Source organism: Equus quagga, chromosome 7 (genome assembly GCF_021613505.1).
Source record: "Equus quagga isolate Etosha38 chromosome 7, UCLA_HA_Equagga_1.0, whole genome shotgun sequence".
NCBI classification, from domain to species: Eukaryota; Metazoa; Chordata; class Mammalia; order Perissodactyla; family Equidae; genus Equus; species Equus quagga.
The window spans coordinates 22,014,315-22,027,954 of record NC_060273.1 but is presented as its reverse complement, the minus strand read 5'-3'; the positions used below and the strand labels follow the sequence as shown (position 1 = coordinate 22,027,954).

Genomic DNA, 13,640 nt, shown 5'->3' with positions numbered 1-13,640 from the left:
AAGCTATGCTGTGGTGGCGTCCCACATACAAAATAGAGGAAGATTGGCACAGATGTTAGCGAGAATCTTCCTCAAGCAAAAAGAGGAAGCTTGGCAATAGATGTTAGCTCAGGGCCAATCTTCCTCACCAAAAAAACAGAGAGAGAGAGAGAAGAATGTGTATCTGCTGCTGTTGGGTGGGGCATTCTATAGATATCTGTTAGGTCTGCTTTGTGTTTAGTGTTGCTCAAGTCTTCTCTTTCTTTGTTGTTCCACTGCCTCATCATTTTGTCCATTACTGAAAGTGGAGTGTTGACATCTCCAACTGTTATTGTTGAATTTTCTATTTTCCCCCTCAATTCTGTCAGCCTTTACTTCATATATTTTGAGGCTCTGTTGTTGGTGTATATATGATTATAATTGTTATATCTTCCTGATGGGTTGATCTTTTTATTATAAAATGTCTCTCTTTATCTGTAGTAACATTTTTTTGTTTTAAAGTCTATTTTCTCTGATATTAGTATAGCTCCTCCAACTTTCTTAGGATTGCTTTTTAGATGATGTATCTTTTTTCCATCCTGTTACTTTCAACCTGTGTATCTTCTGATCTAAAGTGTGTCACCTAAAGATTATCCAGTCTGACAATTTCTGCCTTTTGATGGGATTGTTTAATCTGTTCACATGTAATATTATTAATATGGTTGAGTTTTCATCCACCAGTTAAATTTTTGTTTTCATATGTCTCCTGTCTTTTTTTCTTGCTTCTTCCTTTACTGCTTTCTTTTGCTTTAAGTAAATATTTTCATGTGTAGTATTTTCTTTGATTGGGAGCTGAGGGGAGAGGGAGCTCTGCCTTCCTGGCCACACCTACTCAGAGTGGAGTCTCCCTCAGGCTAAGCTGGGGGGAAGGAGGGAGGAGTCTGGGAGGGAATTGGTTGTGGCTCAAATGCTGCAGACTCTCCGTATTCTTACCAAGTTTTAGTGGATTTTCTTGAATAAATCTTTCTTCATTGGCTATATGCCATTAGGACAATTTCCAGAGACTTTAAGGTTATTTTGTTTTGTCTTGTTTTTAAATAATTTTCACCAGCTTTGCTTGTTTTTCTGGGGTGTGGGTATGTGGAGCTCCTCGCATTGTCATCTCAGAGCTTTGATCTCCCTCAGCTTTCCTTTTAAGCTTTTTGATTAGTCAACTGTTCGCCTTAACAGCTGTCCACTACCTCAGGCAGCTGCAAAGTTAAAACACTTGCCTGTAAATGTTTTCGACAAATGACCCGTAGGGAGAAGCATTTTCACAATGGGCAAGCTCCCTGTGAAGTCAAATACAGACAGCCTTGTAAGTGGGATCTCCCAAGGACCAAACACACAGTGCCAGTAATGACAGTTCTTTGGGAATAAGACTTGGAAAGCCCTCCAGCTCCATTCTGTTCCCTCCAGTGGCTGCCAGGTTGCACTGGGAATGTGGGTTATTTTCAAGGTTGCAATAGGGCTGGAGGCAGGGGACAGGACTCAGGCAAGTTAAGATGTCACAAAACACTGTACTTACCAAAATTCAGCCATTTTCCTTGTATAAGCGTTCCCCAAGTTGCTGCAAGTCTTTGGTCACTTTACGGAGTTTTGAAAAAGCTGATTGTGACAATTTTTGCAGGGTTTTCATTGCTTGTATGTAGGAGTGAATTTTCATAAGTCCTTTCCTCTGCCACTTTTGCTGACACCACCAAAATGAACATTTTTTTTCTTTTTAAAGGTTGGCACCTGAACTAACATCTGTTGCCAATCTTTTTCTTTTTTTCTTTCCTTCTTCTTCTTCTCCCCAAAGGCCCCCAGTACATAGTTGTATATTCTAGTTGTGAGTGCCTCTGGTTGTGCCGTGTGGGACGCCACCTCAGCATGGCCCAAAGAGTGGTGCCATGTCCGCGCCCAGGATCTGAACCCATGAAACCCTGGGCCGCTGAAGTGGAGCGTGGGAACTTAACCACTCAGCCACAGGGCCGGCCCCCAAAATCAACATTTAATTAATATTAATGTTCAAACTACTGTAGACTCACCAAATTCCTTGTACTTGTGCTCAGGTTTCTTTATATGGTCTGCAAGGATGTCCTAAAAGACTGTGTTTCTTCCTTGAAATCAAAGCAGAAAGCAATTAAAGTCTTAAGGTTTCCCCATCTAAGAGTGTTGTGACCCTGAGAAAAAGGGAAACGAGGTTAATCCAGCATGAGTAGTTCTCACTGCTCCCCTACTTGGTGCTCACAAATCACCTAGAGAATATAGAACCTGGAACTTTGTCCAAGTGACTAATGCCAAAGTCATTGGTGAGCAGTTTTATAAATTACTTTTTAAAATTTCTTGAAATTCAGAATGATATTTGCCGGTCCCCAGTACTTTTCATTTTTTCTAAAATTCTCAAAGTCTGTCTCAATAGTTCCAAAATCATATCTCCAGTTTCTTTCAGCATCTCGGGGGATGGACTGCGCGTAAATCTGGGGTCTTGAACATTTCAATTGACTTAGTGTTCTCTTACCGTTCTTCCCTTCCTGGGAGCTTCAATTTCCTCTGGGCCACAGCCTGAAACTATTTTAATCTTGAGCATCATTCTCCTTATAGAAGACAAACCAAGAGAAAGTTGGGAGGTTCTGCTTTCTCTTGATCATCTGTTAATATTACACCATCTACCCTAAGCAATGGGCCCATTTCTTCCTTCTTCTTGCTCCAAATATAGCTATAAAAGCCCTTTTTGTTGTCAATAGCATGTTTCACAATCTCAGTCGATTCCGAGGTACACCCATCCTGCTACTATTCTTCTAGGGTTATGTCAGTCTTCCGTGTTTATCCCTGAGTAGGTAGCTCTTCCATCCTCTATCACCGAATATCCTGTGCAGCCACTTTAGTTCCCTAAGTGCTTCTCCCGTTGCTTCTTTGTCAGGAACTAAAGGGAATGAAGGAGTAACGGGCTTTTTTTGGTTGGATCTTCTTAAAATGATAATTAAAATTACACATATTAGTTTACTATTGCAACGTAAAGAGAAAAATATTTAGTACGGGCAATGAGATAATTGTTCATTCATTTAGCATCGAATGATTAATTTAGCATTGTAATAGTCAGAGGCATTGTCTTCTACACACTGAGTACATTAGTACCTAATTACATACTGCTTTTTCCTTTAGCTTTTGTTTCATTTATCTATTACATAGTGTAACAAACCATCATAATATTTAATGGCATAAAATAACTTTTTTTTTTTTTTAATGTTCATTGATTCTGTGGATCAGGAATTTGGAAAAGCCATATCAGGAAAAGCTATACCCTGTTCCATGATGTCTGAGCCTCAGCTCAGATGACCTCGACAGCTTGGGGTGAGGCTAACAGCTGGGGTTGGAACAGCTGGGACTGGGGCATCCACTTCCAAGATGGCTTCTTCACTCATATGACTGTCACCTGGGCTGGGATGGGTGAGGACAGGCTCAGATGGGACTGTCAACCACAGTGTCAACGAATGTTCTTAGCAGCGTGGTTGTGGCAGGGTAGTTGGACTTCTTACTTGGGCATTTGAGACTCCAAGAACGAGTGTTCCAGTGAGCAAGGTGAAAACTGCATGGCCTTTAATGACCCATCCTTGGAACATCACTTCCAGCACACTCTTTAGTGAGGCAGTCACAGCCAGCCCAGATTAAGGGGAGGGACCATAGACCCCACCTCTCGAGGGAGGAGTGTCAAGGAATTTATGGCTTAGAAGAACTGCTTAGCCAACCCGTAGACTTGTACACTCAATAAAATGGCTACTGCTTTAAGCTATTAAAAAAAAAGAATTTATGGCCATGTTTTAAAACTGCCTCAGCTTCACAAATAATTATTTACAAATGTGAAGTATATATCCCTAGCCGGAAGGTTGCCAAATCAATGATCAGAAATATTTATTTTCAGCTAATATCTTCTTTTGATCAATTAAAACATCTTCTCATTAAAAAATAAACATAATGCGGGGCCTGCCCAGTGGCGCAGTGGTTAAGTTCACGCATTCCACTTCTGTGGCCTGTGGGTTAGCTGATTCGGATCCCAGGCATGGACCTACCCACTGTTTATCAAGCCATGCTGTGGCAGGCGTCCCACGTATAAAATAGAGGAAGATGAGCACAGATGTTAGCTCAGGGCCAATCTTCCTCAGCAAAAAGAGGATTGGGGGTGGATGATGGCTCAGGGCTAATCTTCCTCCCCCCCAAAAAATAAATAAATAAATAATGAAAAATAAAGAAGCATATGCTTCTTAGAAAAACGCAGACATAGAGAAAGTGGGAAAATTCTTCTCCATCTCAATTAAGTTTATTTATTTATTTTCCAAAGTCACATATGCACATGTTTAGGAATTCAATGAGGCTTATTATGAAAAACCAGAGCTTCCCCGTTGCTCATCTCCTGTTCCCCAGAGGCACTACACTCAACCCCTTTAGCTGATTCTTATGTATTCTCTGTAGGGTTTTTTTTGGCTTTAGGTATTATTATCATTTTGGAAGTTGAGGCTTTCTTTCATCTCTCACTTTCTGTTTTTGTCCGTTCCCCCCCCCCCCCCCCCCCGCCCGCCTCGTGTTACTGTATCACAGTTTTGGTTACATAGTTATTCAGCTTACATCCCTATAATTATACGTAAAAGTTACCCACAGCTGAACCATGGAGTTACTATGACTACTTCTCTTTTCTTGCACTTTTTGTTTCCCCTTGCCCTGCCACTGAGTTAATGATTGTGTCCTGTTTTTATTATTTGTTTACTTTGTTTGTATAACACTAATTCAATCCTAAACTCTGCCTCGAGGTGTAAATATCTCATTACATTCAAACACATTAGATTTCTATTGGTTTTATTTCCTTTAAGACACCTCTGCAGCCTAATGACCTGCTTCCGTCTGAAGGGTGCTTCTCCAGGCCTGCTGCAGAGCTGTCTCCTCGAGAACTCCCTTCACCATCTACAGGGACTTCGTCATGTCTTTCTTGAGTTGGATCCCTAGTTTCTTGGATTCCATGTCTCCCTCTTTCTTGCTTTAGCCCTTGTTGTTGTTGCTACATTCTCTAGTACCTTGATAAGTAAGGGTACATTTTTGAGACTTTGGATGTCTAAAAATATCTTTATTTTACTTTCACACTTAATAGCTTGGGCAAAGAATTCAAGATTGGAAATCATTTGTCCTCAGTATTTTGAATGCCAGCTCTGTCTTCTGGCTCCCATTGTTGACACTGAGAAATCCAGTTCCATTCTGGTTCATGACTATTAGAAAACTGTTTTGGGGGCTGGCCCGATGGCGCAGCACTTAAGTACACACATTCCGCTTTGGCAGCCTAGGGTTTGCTGGTTTGGATCCCAGGTGCAGACATGGCACCGCTTGGCAAAAGCCATGCTGTGGCTGGCATCCCACATATAAAGTGGAGGAAGATGGGCATGGACGTTAGTTCAGGGCCAGTCTTCCTCAGCAAAAAGAGGAGGATCGGCAGCAGATGTTAGCTCAGGGCTAATCTTCCTCAAAAAAAAAAATATATAAAAAAAGAAAACTGTTTTGTCTCTCTGGAAGCATGTGGGGAAATTCCCTGGCCCCAGTGTTCTAAAAATCTTGGTCTAGATCTGTTTCCATTCACTGTGTTGGGCCCCATCAATCTAGAAATTCATTCCGTGAGTATTTTTTTTTCTTTTGTTGTAGAAGTGTGTATTTTTAAAAAAACCATCACCAGGGCTGGCCCCATGGTGTGGTAGTTAAGTTTGATGTGCTCTGCTTTGGTGGCCCAGGTTTGCAGGTTTGGATCCCAGGAGCGGACCTACACCACTTGTCAGCCATGCTGTGGCAGTGACCCACATATAAAGTGGAGGAAGATTGGCAACAGATGTTAGCTCAGGGCTAATCTTTCAAAGCAAACAAAACAAAACAAAAAACTATCACCTAGGTCAAGAAGCAAAAGATTGCCAGCATCCCCAGAAGCCCAAGCCCAATCCCAGTCTGGTCCCCACCCTGGAGACGTATTGACCACTGTGACTGTTGTGATGACCATCTCCTTGCCTTGCCTTTTAGTTTTCCCTCCGATGTCTAAATCTCTAAGCAATCCAGTTTAGTTCTGCCTGTATAGGACTTTGTAAGAATGGACTACATATAACATGAAATGTACCAACTTAACCATTTCTAAGTGTGCAGCTCAGCAGCATTAATGCATCACATTGTTGAGCGACTCATCTCCAGAACTCTTTATCTTCTCAAACTGAAACTCTGCACACATTAAACAAGAACTCTCCATTCCCTCGTCCCCCGAGTTCCTGGCAACCACCGTTATACTTTCTGTTTCTATGAATTTGACTATTCTGGTTAACTCATAGAGGTGAAATCATACTACATTTGTCTTTCTGTGACTGCTTATTTCACTTTGCATAATGTCTTCAAGGTTTATCCATGCTGTAGGATGTGAATTTTCTGCTAGAAGAGAGTATTTTATCATGTTACTCAGCTTCAGGGTGTTGTTGGAAAACATTCACACGTTTGAATGTTGAAGACATTTACAAATATACATGAAGTGTGATAATTTGTACTGTTTCCTGAGAAGATCTCAGGTTGGTGTTAGTGATGTCATATGATTGAACCAGTTAGAGTATGGGTGAAAAAGTAGAATGTCAGCACGTCAGGATTGTAGCTGATGTTTGAGCATCGTAAGTGGATTTTAAGGAAAAGGAAAACGTTATCAAGGGCTCAGCAATGCCGGAGACATGACCATGGAACTCATTTACTGACACATGCAGCCACCATTAGGTTACATGCTAGATTTGAGACAGAGCTTATCCTCTTTATTGAAAGGAGGAGATCAGTGAGAGAAAGAATAGAAAACTAAATACTTAGTTCATGGTTTATCATTCTCAACAATTTATGGAAGCTGACGGTGAACATTTGCCTCTAAATATGTGTGTTATAATATTATAACATAATTTTAATTTCAAGTCAAAACACAACATTTTCTCTACTCTTCAAGTTATAAACCTTTATAGGAAAAGTCAAGCTGTACCCGAGAAAAAGCAAGTACCAGCTCTGCTCGAACCAACAGATGGAATCAGTGGTTGTGTGTGATCATTTTAGCATTAGTCAGTGTCAGCATTATCCCTTCATCTTTGGTATGTTTCCTGGGTTTGTGTTTGGCTTCGAGGTGCTTTGCAAACATTGTTAACCCTGCCACACCTCATCAGTGTTAAAAGCACTGATTGTAAGTCATAAGAAAATGGTGAATGGTCATACATATAATGGGATGATTTTTCCCAAGTAGAAATCCATTCTAGGGGCTGACCTGGTTGCGCAGTGGTTAGGTTCCCTATGGTCCACTTTGGCGGCCCGGGGTTCACTGGTTGGAATCCTGGGTGCAGACATGGCACCGCTTGTCAAGCCATGCTGTGGTAGGTGTCCCACATAAAATAGAGGAAGATGGGCACAGATGTTAGCTCAGGGCCAGTCTTCCTCAGCAAAAAGAGCAGGATTGGCAGCAGATGTTAGCTCAGGGCTGATCTTCCTTAAAAAAAAAAAGGAAATCCATTCTGAAGAACAAAGATCTAATTATGTAACCTACAAAAATTGTGTCATTGACATTAATCATCAAGAGGAGAGGAAAAGTGATTGGCAAATGCCTCCAATGCCTGTTGGCTTGATACTAGTTAGGAAAACTTCCAGGCTAAGCTGGTGAACGCACTGTGTGGAAGCTTTAGTCACCCGGCTCTGGCAGTTTCACATGTCTAGGCCCTTCCGACATAGACAACATCCAAATGAGTAACCAGGTGGCGAGTGTGCACATGGTAGCTGCGAGGAGTTCCCATTGACACTGAGATATCCAGGAAGGAGGATTCTTTCTGCCACAGGCGTCAACAGCAGTGTTCTGTGAAACATTATCTACAAGGAGGGTAAGAGGAGCAGTGTGGAGTTTGAGGACTGACACACAGTCCTGTGTCATGGAAATATATCCAGGAAACTACTCCTTCCTTACTAATGAGTGCACATGTGAATGGCTCCTCAGGATCTAAGCTCTTCGTAGACTAATGAGCTTCTTTATTAGTTACAAAACCTTTTTCTTCCTAATGGGACATGTAAATAATATTTATTGAGTATCCACTGTGTATAGGGAACTAGGGAAGCAAAAATGAATAAGATTTGATCCTGCCCTGAAGGCAATTACAGCCTAAGCAGGGAATACATGCACATAATGGCTCATTGTAATACATTATAAGTGTAATTGTACACTATATTATTATTATATTGTGTTTTAATGATGGAACTATACAGAGGGTGCTATAGATCACAGACAGGAGAGCCTGTTGCCTGACTAAGTCCAAAAGAATGAAAAAGGCTTCCTAGGAGAGGGAGGGAGGTAAGAGTGGAGCGCATGCAGGCGGGGAAACAGCCTTTGGCTGATGAGTGAGTCAAGCATGGGGTCATGGAATGCCACACTGCTGCTTAGAGGAGTTTACACTCTGTTTGGTTTTAGGTAATAAAAAGTCGTTGAAAGGTTTGAGGTGGGGTCTGATATCAGATGCCTAGTATAGGTATTGTATTAATTTTCTATTGCTGCCCTAACAAGTTACTACAAACTTAGAGACTTCAAACAATGCAAATTTACTGCCTCACAGATCTGTAGTTCGGAAGTCCAATTTGGCTCAACTGGTTTCTCTGCTCTGGGAGCCACCAGGCTGAAATCAAGGTGTCAGCTGACTCACTCTGACGCGGAGGCTCTGTGAAGAATCCACTTATTCAGGTTGTTGGTGGAATCTAGTTGCTTGTGGTTGTAGGTAAGACCAAGGCCCCACTTCCTTGCCGCTGTCAGCTGGAGGCCACGCTCAGCTCCCAGAGGCCTCACTCCTGTGTGTGCACACAGCCCCTACCTCCCAGAGCTAGCAAGGGTGGGGAGAATCTCTGACTTCTTCTGCCACGTCTCTCTCGCTTCCAGCTGGAGAAAGTTCTCTGCTTTTAAAGGCTTATGTGATTAGACTGGGCTCACCTGAATAATCCAGGATAATCTCCCTCTTTTAAGGTCCGTAAACTTAATTAAATCTGCAAAGTCCTCTTATCTATGTAAGGTAACATATTCAGAGGTTCCAGAGATCGGGTGTGGACCTCCCTAAGGGGGCCTGTTCTGCCCACCACGGGTGTCTAGGAAGCTTCGACAGAGTCGAGTGTGCCCCTGGCACCTGATTTTCCTCCTATCTCCCTGGCTGTTTTTTTTTTTTCTCTTTTAAATGATTTTATTGAGGTATAACTTACATTCACTCATTTTATGTGCACAATTTAATGACTTTTAGTAACTTTATGGAGTTACGCAACCATGACCGCAATCTGGTTTTAGAACATTTCCGTCACCCCAAAAAGATTTTTCTAGCCTGTTTGCAGTCCATTGGCTGTTCCTTTTTATTCTCCTTTTAAGGTTCATCTCCTTTTTCCCTTTTTTTAAAAAAAAATTTTCAGTATTGATTCATTCGCGTGTCAACTTTATCTGCCTCAAAAGTTCACGTCTTGGATACAGTTCCCCTCCCATTTCAAACCTTCCTTTAGTGAAGGCAGCAATCTCACCAAGGAACTTCGCTTAGATCCTCAGCAAAGATAAAGGCAAATATGTAAGTGTCTCTGGTAATACCGAGGTCCTCCTTCCCTAAACCGATGCCATCTGTGCGTTTGCCTTCATGAACCCAGCCATGTTCAGAACTCCTACAGCTGACGGAGTCTTTGAATTCTGGAATGACGCTAAGATCAAGAGAAAGTCCACATGTGCAAGAAAGCAGCAGCTACGTTCTCCAACTTGGACCAAAAAAAACGAAAAAGGTAAAATGAAAAACCATTCACTTAACAGCAGGTTAGCAGTAATGTTCCTCATGACTCGATAAGAGTGCCTGGTGCTGAATAGCTAACAGCAGGTGCTGAATTTGGATTTAATATTTTAGATGTTGACTAGAAATTAGGCTTCCTGCTGAGCTGGTCTCTTCAAATCCCTGATCTGTTTAACTAGATAGGTCTTCTCATCATTAAATTGTTCGTCCTCAGTTCTGTCATTCTGACACTTGCTGGGGAACTCTGAGTTTGGTCTGGTTCTAGAGGAGGATGTCGAGGATGGGCTGTGTCTTGTTAGGCTTGGCTACAAACACCTTAAAAATGTGAAAGGCCTCAAACTGGATGTTACAACTTTTGTCTCGCAGAAGGTTCATCATTAATTTGAGGTTCTCAGGTTTACTGATGGATTTTGTCATAATCGTGAAGTTGTGTCTGTCTAATAGTAACTCACCGAGAAGCTTGGGTGACTGTCATTTTGTCACCTAATTTTCTGAATGAAGTAACTTCTCACGTTCACTGAAGAATCTATCATAATGCTGTTCCAAAAATTCTGCACTGAGCAATTTATGTCTTGTAAGTAAATCCTTGAATGTGGCGAATGCATCTGAAGCTACGTCAAATATTGACATTTCGACACATCTGAAGAAATCATACAATTGTTCTGACCAAAAATGATTTTTGCAAGTGGTTCGTGTCTGATGCATTCTCTCAACATTATTCCACAATTTAGAGCTATTTCTGGAGATTCATACCCTTTCAATAACACGAACAAAATATTCTGTTGGGTGCAGATGTATTCAACAGTGGGAGTTCTTGTACCAATTTGTCTTCTGAGAATATTGTTGAAAATTTGAGCCACATCTTTTTTTGCCCTCAAAGTCAATGAGCTGTAAGTCAGCTACCAGGGTGCTAAGGAGCCCACTGTTACAGAGTTCTTGAGCGAGTTGGCCGCCGCTTCTGTCTGTGGTTCTTTTTCATTTGTACCATATGGAATTTCCTTCAAAGCCTCGTCTCCTTTTAATGCTTATGTTACCCAGAACTTTTCTTTGGCTTTCTGGAAAATACCCACATTTAGGATATTCTTTACCAGGTGTGTAGGAATATACAAGTTGTTGACATTGGTTACCTCAGGGCAATGGGAATGGAGGGTTAGTGTGAAATTATCAACTCTTTCTTTATGTATCTTTCAGGATTTAATAAATGATGAACATGTATTACTTTTGAGATTAAAATTCTTAATTATGAAAACAGTTAAAAAATCATTCTTGGGGCTGGCCTGGTGGCTGAGTGGTTAAGTTCGTGCATTCTGCTTCAGGGGCCCAGGGTTTCTCCAGTTTGGATCCTGGGCACGGACATGGCCCCACTCATCAAGCCATGCTGAGGTGGCATCCCACATGCCACAACTAGAAGGACCAACATCTACAAATACACAACTGTATACCAGGGGGCTTTGGGGAAAAAAAGGAAAAATAAAATCTTTAAAATAAATAAGTAAATGTAAGGGACAACTGTAGGCCCTTAGTGTTAAAAAAAAAAAAAAAGCCTTCATAAAAATTAAAAACTTTTTTGCTTCAAAGGACACCATCAAGAAAGTGAAAAAACAACCCACAGAATAGGAGAAAATATTTGCAAATTGTATATCTTATGTAAGACTTATATCCAAAATATATAAAGAGCTCTTACAATTCAATATTAAAAAAGACAACCCAACTGAAAGTGGACAAAAGATCTGAATAGACGTTCCTTCAAAGAAAATATACCAATGGCCAATAAGCACATGAAAAGATGCTCAACATCATTAGTCATTAGGGAAATGCAAATTAAAAGCACAATGAGATTTCATTTCATACCAACTAGGGTGGCTATAATAAAAGAGTTAGATAAGTTTTTGAAGGAAGTGATCACCAGTGTATCTTTTTTATTTTATTGAGGTCATAATAGTTTATAACGTAAAATTTCAGTTGTACACAGTGTATCTCTTTTTTTCTGCTTTTTCTCCCCAAATCCCCCCAGTACATAGTTGTATATTTTAGTTGTGGGCCCTTCTAGTTGTGGCATGTGGGATGCTGCCTCACTGTGGCCTGACGAGCAGTGCCATGTCCGCACCCGGGATCCAAACCAGCGAAACCCCGGGCTGCCGAAGCAGAGCTCATGAAGTTAACCACTCAGCCACGGGGCAGGCCCCAACACAGTGTATCTTTTTTATGAGCAAGGAAAACTTTACATGAAGCACCCCCAATGACTTCTTTTGGCCTCATTGGCCAGTTTGAGGCAAACGACCATTCCTGAACCAATCACTGGCACCAGGGATAGGATTTCCATGATTGAGTTAGACTAGTCATTTGGAGTGAAATAGAGGTTAGGTAGGCAACTATCATATTACCGTACAGACTTCCAAAGTAAATTCTAGTCCCTATTACTAGAGTAGAGACTAGATGACAAGCAGGCAAAGACAAGAGATGTCTACTACAGCATCAGAAACAGCTGGAATGTGGTGAGAAAAATCATTAACTTGGATACTGGACTCTGCCACTAACTTACTGGTTGATTCTGGAGGTTGCTTCACTCATTAGCCCTCAGTTTCTTCAAATGAAATGGTTCCTTCCAGCTTAGAAATACTGTGATTATACATATTGCCTTCCAGCAATGGAAAATGGCTCACACGCTTTTCTGTGTCTCAGATAAGAACATAAAACAACTTTTGTAACTACCAATCAAAATCTTATCACCCTAATATTTATGCACCATAAGACTCCTATATCTTCAGAAACATAGATGATTCAGTGACAATAGCTGCCTAAATCATGCAATTTAGTTGGGTTTTTTGCCTGCCAACCACTATTCTTTCTTACACCCTGATTTTACTTTGTGGAACTGTAGTGGTCATGATATTTGCCTCCCAAAATTCATTCTATTTTAACTGACTGGTCTAAGCCCCTATTCTTAGTCCTAGTGGTTTGGACGTGGTTGACTCCACCCTCCCGACTTGAGGAGTGGGCACTTTAATGAGGCTTGGCCATTCTATCTATGCCATCCCTCTGGCCACAAGGCTTGGTTCGAAGATGGGCAAGTGACCCAAGCTGGTCCTATGAGAGTCAGCCTATGACTTTTGCTGGGAAAGAGAAACTCTCTTTTTCTCGGGGTTGATCATCTGGTAGGCTGTAAGCTGGAGCTTCTGGTGGTCATCTTTGCCACCAATCGAGAGAGAGAACCTGCCTGAGAATTAAACACATAAGAAAGAAGAAAGAGAATCCTGATGATCTTGATATCATCATTTGAGCAACTGGCTCCAGTCTCTGGACTTATCAGTTATGTGATCCCTTAAATTCCTTTTGTTATTTTTTGCTTTAATTGATTTAAGCTGGGTTTCTGAAATTTGCAACTCAAAGAGACCTGACTAATAAAGATGAGTTCTTTCCTTATAGTTTGGATTAAATGCACTGATGCTGTGTAAATATGAGAGTAAAAGCTGGATATGGATAAAAGAAAGATGGTTCAGGAACAGCCACGGAGAAAGTGAAAAAATATTTGTATTTATTTTACTCAAGCTACTGCATCCCCTTTTCTTTCCCTGTTTGGTTTTATTTACCATAAGTAAGGAAGCGGGACACCTTATGGATCTTTGAACACTCCTGAAGTCTTGGTGTCTGTTTTGTGTCTAAGCTGCAGTTGGGTGTGAAGAAGAGACAGGGATCTTGTCTCAAACTTGGTAATGTGGTTCCATGGGAGTTCAGACCCCAGATTTTGTTCAGACTCTGTGTAACTAACTGTGGTCTCTGGGTCTTGGTTTCACCACCGGTAAAAAGAGGTAGCCATACTAAGATCCCTTCTGGTATTAATGT

The 13,640-nt window shown here is 41.2% G+C and overlaps 1 protein-coding gene across 3 annotated transcripts in view; it reads left to right on the top strand.

The window, feature by feature from the left end:
- CORO1A (coronin 1A) overlaps window positions 1-13,640 on the top strand; it is a 38,638-nt gene that overhangs the window by 10,035 nt on the left and 14,963 nt on the right. Inside the window, exon 1 of one of the 3 annotated variants that reach the window (XM_046668290.1) lies at window positions 9,722-9,792. The exons of the other annotated variants lie outside the window; for them this stretch is intronic. Within the exon in view, the coding sequence (XP_046524246.1) occupies window positions 9,737-9,792 (56 nt within the window). The 5' untranslated portion in view covers window positions 9,722-9,736. Of the gene's footprint in view, window positions 1-9,721; window positions 9,793-13,640 lie in introns of those variants that run through there. 3 annotated transcript variants of the gene reach the window in all.